This window comes from Stylophora pistillata, chromosome 1 (genome assembly GCF_964205215.1).
Source record: "Stylophora pistillata chromosome 1, jaStyPist1.2, whole genome shotgun sequence".
Lineage (NCBI taxonomy): Eukaryota > Metazoa > Cnidaria > Anthozoa > Scleractinia > Pocilloporidae > Stylophora > Stylophora pistillata.
In genome coordinates, this window is record NC_142519.1 from 32,922,361 (window position 1) to 32,937,080 (window position 14,720).

Below are 14,720 nucleotides of genomic sequence, written 5' to 3' on the forward strand. Positions count from 1 at the left end.
GAATAAACTTTCTTTTGAAATAAGAGTGACAAAAGAAATCTCAAATGATTTTCAAAAAATCTCTCACCATATAACTTGCATTTTATTTATTATCAGCTTCAACGCACTACGGAAAGAGGAAAAAAGTAAGGTAAAATGTTTCTGAAGATGTACAAATATACCATGCATATTGTACTAATGAAAACAGTATAGAAAAAAGCAATATTTGCATTAATCCTTTCTGATTATGTAGATGACGTATGGGACTTCTTATGCTTTAAAATTTCAGTACTCGTAAATGAAAACTGTGATTGACAGGTGTTACAATGATATGGCTTTCTTAACCTCTCGATTGAAGGATCAAGGACTACTTTGTCTGTATGAGACTCAACCGCTGGGTCGTTAGAGTCATTAGGCTGTTCATTGTGGCATTCCTCTTCATGTTTCAACCTTTCCAAAACAGTCACTAACATTTTCTGGCCGCATTTCTCGCATCGCCAATGCTTAGCAATGTATTGAGCAGCGGCAGAGGCAGCCTCAGCCATGACAGAGTCTTGTAGGCAGCTGTAAGTCAGATATTCATTCACGCGGAAGCCCCCCTTGGTTGGGTGTGGTTCCAGAATGCCCGTGAAAGGCAAATCAGAGGCATCCCCCAACCCGTCATCCTTCTGACTTTGACCGAGAGGACCAAGATACAAGTATCGGCTTTCAGACGGCAGAAGCCGTCGAAGTGAGTAAGGGACATTACTATCCAAGAATTCGGTCAACTTTTTGGCCAAATGACTTTCCAAGTCCAGTTCTCTGTTTCGTCGTGTTGCACTACGATCCTGCCTGTCTTTAATCTCATCAAATCGAAGCTTTAACAGGCGTGCCCAGGTGGAGCGTAGCCGTTGGACAGAAAACATTACCTCCTGCCCGGTGTTGTTGTCTGGAAGAGAGATTTCAAGCCAGCCGTCTACAACAAAGCGTGTTAAAGCTGCGTTAGTGTCCAAGCTTTGCGCAAACAACATAAGAGTTTGTAACGCTGGCACTCGCATGGCCTGTACTAAATACGGTTTGCTGGTCTCCAAAAGAGATACATACGTGAGCAGCTGGTAGTTCACTGGGGACTCAGTGAGTTGTAATAGTTGAGGTCGACTGGCAAACACACTAGTGGGAAGAACCTGAAGGAACTGCTTCGACTTGCTATGAAACAACTGCTCCGAGTCCCTTTTGTTAGTGTTGTTCTCATCTGGCAAAGCCAAGTTAGGGTACAGTCCACTGCAGAGAATAATCTTGAGCAAATTTATGTCTCGCAATGTGAAGCTGCGCCTCGCTGTACTTCCTGCCTCAAGCTTGTCTAAGTCGTGTGTAAGCTTAAATTCCAAGTCCCGGATGTCAGTTCCACTCTCCTCTTCATCTCTTTCGTCTCCGCTATCCTCGTCCTCGTCCAGTTTTAGCATTTTTGTTTTCCGTGTTTCTTTGCGATGTTTTCGTTTCAGTTTCTTCAATTCCCGCCTCTTATCTTCTTCTCGATCCCGGTCTTCCGCATCCTCATCATGTTCCTCGAGATCCATCAAGTGATGATCCCGCAAGAGCGATTCGAACTGACGTTTAAGTTTGGACATTTCATAGAAACGCTGTTCTTCCAGACCTCTGCGCTTGCACCACTTCCGAGAAGAGCTTCCATGACTCTTCACCTAACAGCCAAACACGAGAGAAAAGAAAACTATTTCTTTTTCATTGACCGACACAATCACGTTGCAAAAGTTTATTTCAAAAAATGTATTTATCAAATTTAACTCGACAACCAATTTGCTACTGACGTTAAGGTTTACTTCACGAGGTTTCTGTTCCAAAGCATGCGTATTACAAGAAGCTTCTTTGCGCTCTCATATATAATTTGTCCATTCGGTTCAATCAGCATGATCCAAGAGGGGTTCAAAGGGTTTCGCGAGGTATTAGTCTAAGTTTTTAACCATGCGGTACCTTGTAGGAGTTGTGGTAGGTTCGTTCGTAACTTGTAATCTGTCCCCTAATAACTGCATTCCATAACCTAATATAGCTATCTAGAAGCAAACATATAGTCATGAACAACCTGTAACCACTCATCGTAGGCATTTAGCAGCGTAAACAGGTCGCCATGGTCAGACTCTAGAGGCTGCCTTAGCGACGACACGACAGAGTCATATCCCATCTTCTGTGTGAAAGGAGACTGAACACTGAGAGCCGCAGCTATGATCATAACTGGTTCAATCACGTGGAACACCGAGCCAATTAGAAGCATCTTTCCAATAACGACATCAACAGGCAACTGAGCCAACATTTGTCCAATAGGTGTCAAGGCTTCATCATCTGTTACGGCACCTTGTTGCTTCAGAGTGTAAATTGAGTTTTCGATGTTGGATGCTGGTGGTGGTTCTATGAAGGGGAACTCGCGGATGCGATTAATACCAAGGGAGACCATCTGCAGAATGATGGAGTCTAAAGGTACTAACTGAATCTCAGGAGTGGTGTACTGCGAAAACGCTTGATAATCACTCTCGGAATACAAACGAAAACACACACCAGGGCCCGTGCGACCTGAAATGATACAACCAAGAGTAAACACAGAAGAGACTGACATGGGACAGAACAAGCGTTAGCCCTTCGCTCTGACGAAGGTCTAACGCTCGAGGCCTCAACTTAAGAACTTCTTTTCGTTGGCCAATTTTTATTATCGACTCAGTTGATAAACCAAATTATCGTGTAGTATCCCCCACTCTCCCTCACTCAAGACGCAGCACCACAGTTTTACACCCCTTTGACTTACGACAGGACCATCACAACCATCTATCTACGCCCCTATCTACAAGTTGCAACGTCAAGCTCCAACTTTCCTTCGCTTCCTTTACTTCCATCCTTCCCGTGAGACGAGAACAATCTGAAAAAATTAACCTTATTTCAACTGATGGTAACAATTGCGGACCACACCCCTTTCCAATCGAATGAAACTTCGAACGCATGAGTCAGAAGATAACTAGATTTACCAGCCCTTCCTTTGCGCTGCTCCGCACTCGCTTGACTTATCCAAAATTCACGCAGTCGCTGCATTTTAGTTTCCGTATCATAGCTCATCTCCTTTACCTGTGAATAATCAAAAGCGGATGTATTCGTTCAACAATTATTCTCAAGTATAATATATCTGGCTGAGTCCAAAGCAAAAACAGGCTTGGTAAAGTTAACTGGTCAAGTCTGATTAAAAACCATGGTTTTTCGTAAATTCTGCATTCAGGGGGTGTAAAATCTACGCAAATCCTTTCAAGAATCGCCTTAGTTAAATAAAACCCCGGTGAGCGAGGGGAACTTGTCACAATGTAATTATGTACCGAAAGGCAAGGAATAAGTATCTATTATATTAACTGTTATTTTATCAGGTGGGTGTATATAGTTTCAAGCACATTTCACAGTTAACTCTTCTCCATCCGATCCTATTCCTATGGGATCATTTCTGACCCCATAAGAGTATAAAATTACCAAAAAATTGCGTTACTTTAGTTTGTCGCGAAATTTGGCACACAGGAAGTAAACAGGTTTTGCCAATTACTGGCCGAATTTTAGGGAAATTGCTTTAATTCAGCGTTCACGACGAATTTTTTTCACCCCAAACGTGTCTAAAATCGATCGATCTACAGCCGATCCTATTCCTATGGGGTCATTTCTGACCCATACGCGGAGAAAATTTATTAAAAAATTGCGTTACTTTAGTTTGACGTCAAATTTGGCACACAGGAAGTAAACAGATTAAACAACATTTAAGTAGAATCAAAGACAGGAGCATGTCGTGATCTGTAGAATAAAGGCCCACTAGCATTCCAAATGAAAATGAAAGATAACAAAAGTAAAGCTACCTTTCCAGAGTCCACAATGAACCGAATGCCATCGATTGTAATTGAAGTCTCAGCGATGTTTGTGGACACAACACATTTGCGAACACCCTCAGGAGGCACATCAAAAACCTGGAGAAAACAAAACGCCCTTCAAACTCGTTGTATCTCCCACTCTCTCGCCATTCAGTACCCATTTCTATTCCTAACCCTCGAATCAAGGCCTCTTCATGAAAGTCCAACATATTGACCACCAGCTTATAGCTTCGCCCACAAATATCCTCCATCACTTTAGGTACTAAGAATACTGAATGGACATTTTAGCTAGTCTACGTAGATTTGGGGAGTTGTGTGACTCTTTTGGGAATAAAACGCAAGGGGAGTATGGAGGCAGTTTGCTGGCCTTTCTCTAACGGTCGCAGCCCTGCCGACGCCCATTCCTAATGGCTGTGCCGCGTTTTTATAAAGCGGGAACAAGAAAACCAAACTATGCAGGCTGTCTTTTATCTCTGAAAGAATGAATTTGATTGATACAATAGAGATTTCAACTCTCAAATTTTATGGCAAACAATGTAACGCTACCGTTGACAAAGTCCGAAAGAATTGTGCTGTCAATTCAAGAGTAGAAGAAAAAGTTTGCATCATGATCAATTTCTTAAGTGGTTTACCTATTCGATAATTGATGGTCTTAGTAAAATTAAAGACCTGAAATTAGAATAAAACAAAACAAGTCCTTTTTAATATCCACCTTATCTTGCTCCTCTACAGACAGTGAGCTGTGAAGCGGGAGTATAATCCACAGGCGTGACTGCTGCGCATACTCCTTAGCAGCGGCAACAACCACTGTAATTTCGGCCATGCCACTAAGAAACATGAGAACATCTCCTCGTTCTGTTGACGGGTACTACATTTAAGAAAAAAAAACACATCAGGTTGGTGATAACAGATACTGGTGAGCAGCTAACATAATCAAAGAGAATTCCGCAAAGGGATTCGGATATTCTGATGGACAATCAGCCTTCTTGAAGGTAATTTTCACAGCTTTGAAATGTAATCTGTAAACATGTGGGCCATAAAAGAAAAATTGTGCGTCGGCGTCGGAACCACGGTTAGGCTATAGGTTGAGCTGCACTAAGTTGTGATAGCGTGAAGAACAAAATGATGAGCAAATATTGTCAGCCTTCCTTCGATAGCTCAGTTGGTAGAGCGGAGGACTGTAGAGTCAAAGATGAGATCCTTAGGTCGCTGGTTCAAATCCGGCTCGAAGGAAATTTTTTTTCTTTTGATGCCACTTCATCATTTTGTTTGTTTGCTGTCTTGTTAACTCTCATCTTACAAGTTTTATTTTTAGCGCAACGCGCTCCGTGTTCGAGATTTCCTGGAGAGAATTAAGTTCTACGTTTTGATTCTAATCGGATTTACTCTTCATAAGCTTTCTGGTAAAATTCAAGTGCTACTATGACAGCAGGGTGAGGCTTTAAATTGGCTAACTGTAGGGTATTCCAAAAATTCATGGACACTTTCGAGTCATCATTTCTCGGGTTTGTTTCGGTTAACAGGTAAAAAATAAACTGTAAACAAAATAGCAACAGAAACAAAAACACTCAAGCGAATGCAGTGTTCTTTTGACGATATTCATCTGTTGAATTCAACCAACATCGAGTTAACGATCAAACATAAACAAATTTCAATAAACCTTATGATCAATAAGCTGCATGATTCTGACGTAAGGGGCGGGGTCCAGTCTCTCCCATCGTTTAGAGCTGCTTGAGAACTGTTGAGAGACAGCTGCCTTTAATAACAAATAATGATTACAAAATGTTGTAACGATCTAACTGAATAGAGCCTGACCTTAAACTTCAAAACTGACTAAAAGAAGAAATGGTGCACAACAGCTAACTCCAATTACCAAGGGGAGGAGCAGAGACACACTGCATTGCGTGCTTGCCTCCGGATCGAAGAGTCGAGTTGAATCTGCGAGACAAACCTGATGAAGAGCTCGAGGTAACAAACGCTGGAGAAGACTCCTTTCGCGGGGGAAAGTCGCTTAATGCAAACAAAAGCGCAGTAAGCCCCAGCCGTTTTGGTCCCTTAACTTGCCTGCAAGATCACTTTCACTGGTACAGTACGGCACGAGTACCACAAGGTAGGTTTTACCCGCATTGCATTAACTTAGCCGTTTTCCGACCAACGTAAGTCAACAAAACACGTACATGTATTTCATCACGTAGGAGACGAAAACCTCTGGTGCCAAGGTCAATCAGATGACATAACTTATTCAAAGACATTTTGCCTCTCTCATGTCATCCCAAATACTATGCAATGGGGCAGTAAGGAGATAAAAGAAGATTAGGAAAAGCAAGCTTCCCAACATACCACTAACCTCGACTTTTGGAGGCCGGTACCGAACTTCAATGGGATACAAACGACCTGGAATCTGAAAAAAGGCAGTTTCATAATAATTTAATTTTCAACCACTACTTTATTTTGCCATATTTTGGAATGTGAGCTGGCAACACACATTAAACCTGGACAGAGGCAGAGGCATTTTACTGGCAGAGCAGTAAAATGACGATCAAACTAAAACTTTTACTAAACGAATGAATAAACTGTAAAGATATCTCCGCATTGGACAACAGCAGTTGTGCCTCTTGCTATTTATGTAATATCGAATATGATATGTAAATTTATATGATTTTAGAAATTTTACATTTTACATTCTTACGTGTTAATTATGACAACTTTACTTTATTTTAACTAGCTTTGTTTTGTTAGTGTCCCCAGTTAGTACTGTCCTGTACTAGAATTTTTATGACATTTAAATAAAGGTTCATTCGTTCATTTTACACGGTTAATATGAATGCTCTGGCTGTCAAATAAGAGCCACAAACCTGAATTACTGGCGCTCCTGTAAAATAGCCAGAGAACAGGCTAAAGAAGAAGAGAAATAGAAATATTTCAAATCCTTTCCATCACACATCACGTTAAACATTGCCCCATCCAGCCCCGGGTCTCTCCCTCTGACCTGATATTTATGGTAGCAGACATTAGAACCAGTTTAAGATCAGCACGGGCATGCAGCAATCCACGTAAGACACCAAGTAAAAAGTCTCCGTGAATATGTCTCTCGTGTACCTCATCCACCACGATAACACTGTACTGACTGAGGGTGGGGTCGGTAGATAATTGACGTAACAGTAAGCCTACAGGTGTAAATCAAAGTGAATGTAATTTTAACAATTACTGCATTTATGGCGTTACCCTCCCCTCCCAACAAAACACTTCCCCATGTCAACATTGATGGAAAGATCAAAAAGGTGAAGCCACAGAGGAAATGGGCCACAATTTTCAGGCACAACATGCAAAGCATATTAATTTCAATCACAGTACAAAAAAAAAAAGTTTTAAATCAACTGTTCACAAAAATAATTTGAAAAATTCACCAAATCTAATTTGAAAGGTTTATAATTCTCAATCTACATAAAGAAATCTACCTTTTCTGAACTAGAATGTAGCTATGATTTAGGATACAAGTGGTTACTAAAGACAAAGAAACTTTTTCACAAACCTTCAGTCAGGAACAAAATTCTGGTGCCTAGAGTCTTGCTGCTTTCAAAACGAATCTGCAGTGATAACCATTTCAAAAATTTATTGTTATCACATTATGATCAATTCATTTAACTTAAGTGAGGTTTTCAACAAAGTAACAAGTGATGAATGAATTGGATATGTATGCCTTAAAATGCAATAGTATGTACCAATAAAAATAGTATAATAGTATGTTTAGTGTGTAAATACCTCCTACTAACAGAGTGTGAGGTCTTTACTGTAAGTTATGGACCAAGGTTTTTTTCCACTTGAATTTACGGCTTAAGCACCAAGTATGTGGGTCATGAACCCGTGAGGAAAGAGCAAGATTCCATAGCATACAGTACAGACCCAGAAAACGAGATTTAGTAAGATACTTATACATCTCTGGGTTCAAATAGATTGGAAAAATAAAATTTTATATTTCAAACAAACTTTTGAATCTGGCAGGATATACAATGAAATATGGCTGGCTAAACTGACCAATTGTAGTGCATGTACCAACTGCGAGATATAATTATAATAGTCTATAGATACAGTACATATCTGTACACATGAATCAAACAAAGATTTCATACCTGTACTTTATAACATAAAAGGCAAAATTACTAGACACTGACTGGCTGTGACAAAGGGCATTTTCTTAAAAATGACAAAACTTTGGCAATTAACAGGGTATGATAACTTGAAGCATACTGGCTGAGCACCAGAGCTCAGCAGTAAATTGGTTCCCTGATTGGAAAACTACTATAATAGTAGCTAGGCTTAGAAAAGCATCCAAAATGCAGAGCTTCTGAAATTGACATGCTAATGTGGCTAGCATGATCTAGAGTGATTATTTGTTTTTCTCAAGAATCAAAAGGAAGCATGAATTTTACCTGATAAGCTACTTGGGATCCATATTCATTCAGAGTTTCATACCCCACTCTTTTAGCCAATGAAATGCAAGCAATCCGTCGTGGTTGAGTGCATGCAATCTGTGTGTAGCCCGCATGCAAAAGATACTGAGGAACCTTAAAAAACAAAAGAAATCCAAACAAAGAAATGGTTGTCATATCTTTCATTAAATAAATTATATATTTTGCATTACAATGCAGTGTGCAGGTAGGAGGTAGGAGAATTCTCTGGTTACAACACCCAGTTCTTCAGCTACATTTCAATGGCCTTAGCTATTTTTTTCATTCAGATTGGAAGGAATCTTCCTGGATTACTTTACATTAATTTCAGTTGCTACTACATTTCTCATTGGAAAGCCTTCCATATATTTAACTGGTTGACTCCTTAGCCAGTAGTTCAGAGGTCCAAATAACCTGACTGTCTTAACAACTTAAGTGTGTCTGAAACATCCTCACCAGTAACACCAGTTGGGCACAATTTTCAATTTAAGGCTAAGAGATGTTGTGATTCTGGTTTCAAATTTCTTATCATACACCTCTCTATTCCTGAATTCAAGTTCTCACCAATGTCCCAGCCATAGAATATGATAGAAGTATGCAAAGATGGTTATTTCCAATCACATGATGGTACAGTACTCTTACTATAAAATTATTACCTGTGTAGACTTTCCACAGCCCGTATCTCCAGCAATAATAACCACCTGATTGCATCCCAATGCATTAACAATCTGCTCTTTAAAATTGCTTATGGGAAGGCTTTCCTGGTCTTTCTTTAACTTCACTAATTTGGAAAACTACAAAAGGCAGTGGAAAAAAACCTTTTATTTTTTGCAATTATGTGTATGCTGTTGTATTAAATGTGGCCTCATAGGTTCAGCTAGATTGTGGAATTAATCTCCAATATTCAAAATTTATTAGGTACAAAATAAAAAAGATGTTGGTTAAAATGGAATATGAGACTTGTTCTGCTTGTTAAGAGTGGATAACTTACAACTTTTATGGAGCTTTGAGTATTAGCCTTGTGAATAAAGTTATTCTTAAATTATGTGATATTTTCATATAAAGTAAAGATGGTTATGGGCCTGATTACATGATGTTACCCACAGTACAGGATGCACATTTCAATACTAGGGATTCACCTTAAATGCCTTTTAATAATGCTGAGGGATGCTCATACTCAAGCTATCCTTATACTATTATTACACTTTCACATTACTATTATTATTATTACCACTATTATTATTATTGTCCTTATTATTATTATTATTATTTTTTACCTTTTGCTTCTGACAAAAATCAATATAAAACAACAAGATGGATTTAAATTCCAAAAACTCTTCTCTTGGTAGCTCTCTCGACTGTGGCTTATTTTTCTTGTCCAAAGAGGTGTAAACTGTGAAAATGTACCAAAAAAAAATTAATATATCTTAAGTAATTGTTATACATTTAAAGAATAAATGTGTTATTAGTTGTGAAAATTTCCTCCTGCTGTGTCCCTCCCACTTCTTCTACTTTCATTTCTAGCCGCATTGCCATGTTATGAATGATAGGCCAAGTCATTGCTAAGGGCCATGTGTGTGTGCGAGTGAGATGAGATAAGTTGAGTTTGTAATAATGTGAGTGGTGAAAGTAGTGTTGTTGTGAGTGTAAAACCTGCGAATAAAGTAAATTGTTGTCTAAAACGAACCAGCCAAGTTTAATTGTCGTCTGTCAACGACACGGTCTATTCAGACCTGTTTAATTTTACTTGTTGTCTGGTCTTCATTAACAGAAAAAAAATTGCATAAAAATCAAACTGGTTTAATTCAAAGTTTATCAGCCAACAAGTATTTGCATCAATGATGATTCAACATCAGCAGCCAAAACTACCTTTCTTTTTCCCAGTAATGCTGTATCCAGTTACATCAGAAATATCCTTTGACAACAGGGCAACATTTATCTTATACCTTCTGTCGTACAATAAAGGAAGCCCTAGTTTGGGAGATCTCCAATCTTTAGTGTCCTTTTCTATTAAGAAAACAAAAAAGGGTATCCAAAGTGATGATGTGCTAATGAAAGTAAATTGTGAATCACATTAAGCTGAGCTTAAAATGATGGTATATCTCCCAGTTACAAAGTGAACACCACTTTTCGCTAATAGCAATAATAATGATGATAACGACGCTAATTAAATCAATATAATAGTTTCCATAAATTGCTCTTCTGCTACAGAGAAATAAATAAACAAAGCAAACAATCTAGACCAGAAGACACAATTGCATAAGGAAGGTAAAAATGGGAAACTCGACGCAGTTAACAATATCTCACCTTTCGTATGCTTTTCTTTTTGTCTCTTACTGTGGAAGGCTTCATACCGTTCCAGAAATAACCAGAAGTCCTTATAGCCTTGAGATCCACTGATAAACATAAGATAGACTATTCAGAAAAAAAATGCATATACTGGAAAAGGGATTGTATCAAATTCATCTTACAGTGTATGAACATAGACAAACCGTTTGATCAGATCACAGTCGCGGAAGAAAAGATCGTCCAAAGTGGAGCGAAGATCTTCCCAGACAGTGCATCTCTTCCTTTCCCCGGTAGACGACTTTTCTTTTTCAAAGTAATCACGAGACCTCTTTCTATCTTTCTCCATCTGGTACTCTTGCCGAAAATGGACCTAAAAAGTGCCTTCCAGAGCAAAGAATTAAATCACACCGATCAGACTAATAATATAATAATAATATCATGCTCTGTGGTAGCCTAAACATTTTTTGGATCACTTTTTTGGATCAATTTCTTCTCTTGACGAGCTTGGAAGCTGAAATTAGTAACCAAGCCTCCTAGTGGTTTTTAACATTTGAAATGTTATGATTAGCTAGTGACACTTTGGAGGGCTAAAGAAATCATTTCGAAAATACGTTTATGTAAATAACTCCCATGCGTTTCAATATTATTTTTACCAAAATTATTCTCGGAAACTGTACTTAAAATAATAATGCTAAGTTTGACACGAAAAAAGAAAATTCAAAATAATTTGCTTATACATGCATAAAGGCACGAAAGTTTAGAGCCTTTTGTCACGACGTACCATCCGGTAGTAAAAGAATTAAAAAAAATATTAATTAATCGAGTCTGATACGCAGTGGCCTTTGCTGGAAACAATTTTTATAAAACCTCCGATCATTTCTTACTAAGAGGTTTACCCACGCTTGCTTCATTTCATTTTGTTAGAGAAAGACTGCATAAATCTGAAAATTATTCAATATTCAAAAACAGGAAAAAATACTTAAAATATCAATTTGGACTCACAGACCTTTATTCTTCTAGTACATGCCGGCCGCCAGCAGTCAAAGCTACACCCCAGGGACCATCCCAGGCTCATTAATTATACCTTCTAGTAACTGCTACGACTTCGTACAGCGGTTTTTACAACTATAGTTCCAATCTCGGCGCGGAGTTCGCCAGTTTGAAGTCTTCGCGCCAAATTAGTCAGTTTTCTCAGAGTCTTTCTTAGACCGGCGAATTTGAACATGCCAACAGTACTCGACATCGAAGGTGTTGGTCGCGAAAAGATGCTTTCCCTCAAGAGGAGTCATGCAGGCGTCTGGGATTTATGAACCGTTTGTACAAAGAAGTCCAGTTATTGATGCAAAACCCTGAAAATGGTCACGAAGTTCGTTCGAAAAGAAGGATATTAAAGTTGCGCTCGGTGGATGCCTAACATGACATGAAGAATACTATCAACTCTCCGTCAGCCCGAAGCGAAAGCAAAGGTATTAGATAATTATTTCACTATCATGATCAGCAGAAACGAGTTTGATAAACGTCTGAGGGAATGGCTTCACACGAAAAATAGTACAACTTATTTAAAGGAAAAAGTTGATTACTGCTCAGAGTGTTGCTCCGACGAAGGGCTAACGCTCGAAACGTCAGCTTTTGTAATCGTTACGGTGGCCAATTTACCATTTCAACTTTGTTGATAGATCCAAATTATTTCGTTACCCCCACCGACGCAGCCCCAAACAGTTTCTTTAGAAACTATCAGCCTTTAATGTGATCAAACTTCCTTTTGCTGCATAAGTTATGGCCCACAAAGTTTTGCAGTTGTTGCACTTGTTTACCTATGTTATGTTTACTTGTTTCTGACCATATTGTAGAACAATAGAACAATTTTCTGAAGACTATAGAGTTAATTATGGTAAATGAGGTTGATTTATCAAAAAGAAGCTTTATCGTTATCAGGAGAAGTTTATTCATTAGCTGAGATGCTAGAGAGTCAATGTGTTGGCTGAGGGTTGGACCTCAGCTGTGAAATCTTTTCTAAGGACCTTAAGAGTAGGATTGGTGTCTTGGAAAGCTTCCTAGCAAAACCAATGAAACAGAACTGGTTATTACTGGAATTGATATTAACCCATTGGTGCAGCAATGGGAAGCAACTCGTAGAAGATCTGACTCGAGGTCTGCAACTGCAGCTACTGCGTCTTTCCTTGTGAAGGATAAATGTCAACAACAGCAATGCAAATTAAGACTAACAGTATCTCGGATTAACGACAACAATAGCAATGTAAATTAAGCCTAATGGAACTTAAATAATGTTTCTCATGTCTGATTGTCACTACATTCACCCCTTCCTATAAATCGAGCTTATCAACAGGGCGACGTTCTTGCTGTGATCTTCTCAATTCTATAGGCTCTGGTTCTTTAGTTGGCTCAGGAGTTTTATCAACATAAAGACCTTCGTCGTGGGGAAGCTCACTAGGAATAAAATTATTGGACTTAACCTTTCAGGAGCTGGACTAATACAACCATTTTCAATGACATACCCCAGCAATGGGAGTCGTTGAGCAGAGAAGACGCTTTTGTTGTCATTGAGCTTAAGATTTGCCTTTTGAGCAGTTTCCTGGAATAATTTGAGGTTAGCATCATGGTCGGCTTGATCTTTTCCACAGACAGTTATGTTGTCGATATAAGGAAACACAGCTTACAGGTGATTATCTTCAACAAATTTCATCACTTCTCTTTGAAAGCAGGCTACACCATTAGTTACACCGAACGGGAGCCTGGTAAACTGATAAAGCCCACCTTTAGCTTCAAATGCAGTGTAAGGCTGGTCATCTTCTTTTGAGGGTTTTTGATGATATGCACTTTGGAGGTAGAGGGTACTGAACACCTTGTACTGCACTATTTCGTTGATTGTATCACTGATCCTTGGCAGAGGAAATGCATCTAGCTGAGTGAATCGATTGATTGTCTGAGAGTAAGCAACAGCTAGGCGTTTCTTGTGGTTTTCATCCTTTGTGACAACCACTTGAGGGGACCGGCTTGGCTCAATAATGCCTTCCTTAAGTAACCGTTCTACCTCATTGCCAATGAAGGTCAAGTCTTGCTTGCTGTAGCATCTGGACTTTGTAGCAATAGGATGGCAGTCAGCTGTGAGGTTTGAAAATGGTGATGGTGGCTTGATGTTCAGAGTAGTGAGACTGCATACAGACAGCGGCGGTTTTGTTCTGCGATACTTGAAAGTGACACTATCATGTTGAGACTGGAAATGGAGTCCTAAAATCAGATCAGAGCACAGCCCTGGCATAACTGATGGACGAAAGTCCTTATAAGTTTGTCCTTGGTAGTTAATAGTTACAGAGCAGGAGCCCTCAGTCTTTGTGCTTAGCGATGACATTGCCATCGAGACCTGGCTGACTGAAGGATTAACAGAGATAGCAGCTACTTCAACTAGGCTTGGGTGTATGTAGCTTTCACTACTTCCACTGTTGAAGAGTGCTTATACTCTCCAATCCTTGTTGACAACAACAGTAGCAGTTGACCTTTAAAGAGCTTGAGGAGTTCCTACTGTAGCAAGAGTAGGTGGCCAGAGAGCAGCTGAAACTTCGCTGGGTTTAGGGGCTTTGCCATGACCGACTTTCACAAAGTATCCCTTTTTCTGACATTAATTTTATTGCAAATTGCATCTCTGGCTGGACACTTCGAACGAGGGTGTCTAGAATTCCCACAGAAGAAACACTTTGGATCAGTTGCAACAAGTGTGGAGTCTGACTGAGCAGAGTTGACTTGGGTGAATTCTGAATGGTCTTTTCTGGTTCAGAGGTTGCAGCGTTGACAGGTTAGGGACAGACTAACTTTCTGAACTGCGCATGGTGGAGTCGAGTGCTCTGGCTTGGTCAAACATCGTTTTCAGGTCTAGTGTTTTGTTCTCTAGGAGCCTTTGACGTATTTGGGTAGAGTGTAGACCAGTAATGAAAGCATCCTGAATATATTCTTCACAATATTAATTTTGGCAGCAGTGACAGATTGAAAGTTGTAGTCTTTGCTGAGAGTTTTGAGTGCTTGAAGATATTCGTCTAGGGTTTCGCCAGCCTGTTGTTGTCTAGTAGCGAGCACGTGTCTTGTGTAGATTTTGTTCGTTGGCTTCATG

General features: G+C 39.4%; 1 protein-coding gene and 1 non-coding gene across 2 annotated transcripts; one reads left to right on the forward strand and one right to left on the reverse strand.

Annotated features, from left to right (window-relative positions):
* Positions 1-63: 63 nt before the first annotated feature.
* Positions 64-11,114, reverse strand: LOC111324434 (putative ATP-dependent RNA helicase DHX34). Its single transcript, XM_022927990.2, has 16 exons — positions 10,801-11,114; positions 10,616-10,704; positions 10,178-10,315; positions 9,586-9,701; positions 8,965-9,102; positions 8,291-8,425; positions 7,393-7,447; positions 6,850-7,027; positions 6,716-6,755; positions 6,208-6,261; positions 5,521-5,598; positions 4,573-4,728; positions 3,849-3,956; positions 2,988-3,084; positions 2,057-2,541; positions 64-1,658 (listed from the first exon to the last, which is right to left on the reverse strand). The coding sequence occupies exons 1-16, from the start codon at positions 10,941-10,943 to the stop codon at positions 225-227; spliced, it is 3,444 nt and encodes a 1,147-aa protein (XP_022783725.2). The 5' UTR covers positions 10,944-11,114; the 3' UTR covers positions 64-224.
* On the forward strand, positions 5,008-5,093 carry Trnay-gua (transfer RNA tyrosine (anticodon GUA)). Its single transcript is given in 2 exon segments — positions 5,008-5,044; positions 5,058-5,093. It is a non-coding gene; the product is annotated as a tRNA-Tyr (tRNA).
* Positions 11,115-14,720: the final 3,606 nt, after the last annotated feature.

What these genes read in the sequence shown, in the direction of transcription:
- LOC111324434 (XM_022927990.2), bottom strand. Translation starts at nt 10,943, where the DNA reads ATGGAGAAAGATAGAAAGAGGTCTCGTGATTACTTTGAAAAAGAAAAG. An exon ending in GCTGTGGAAAGTCTACACAG is followed by an intron (nt 8,426 to 8,964) that starts GTAATAATTTTA and finishes TTGTTTTTTAAG; the next exon opens with GTTCCTCAGTATCTTTTGCA. An exon ending in GATCCCAAGTAGCTTATCAG is followed by an intron (nt 7,448 to 8,290) that starts GTAAAATTCATG and finishes TTATCACTGCAG; the next exon opens with ATTCGTTTTGAAAGCAGCAA.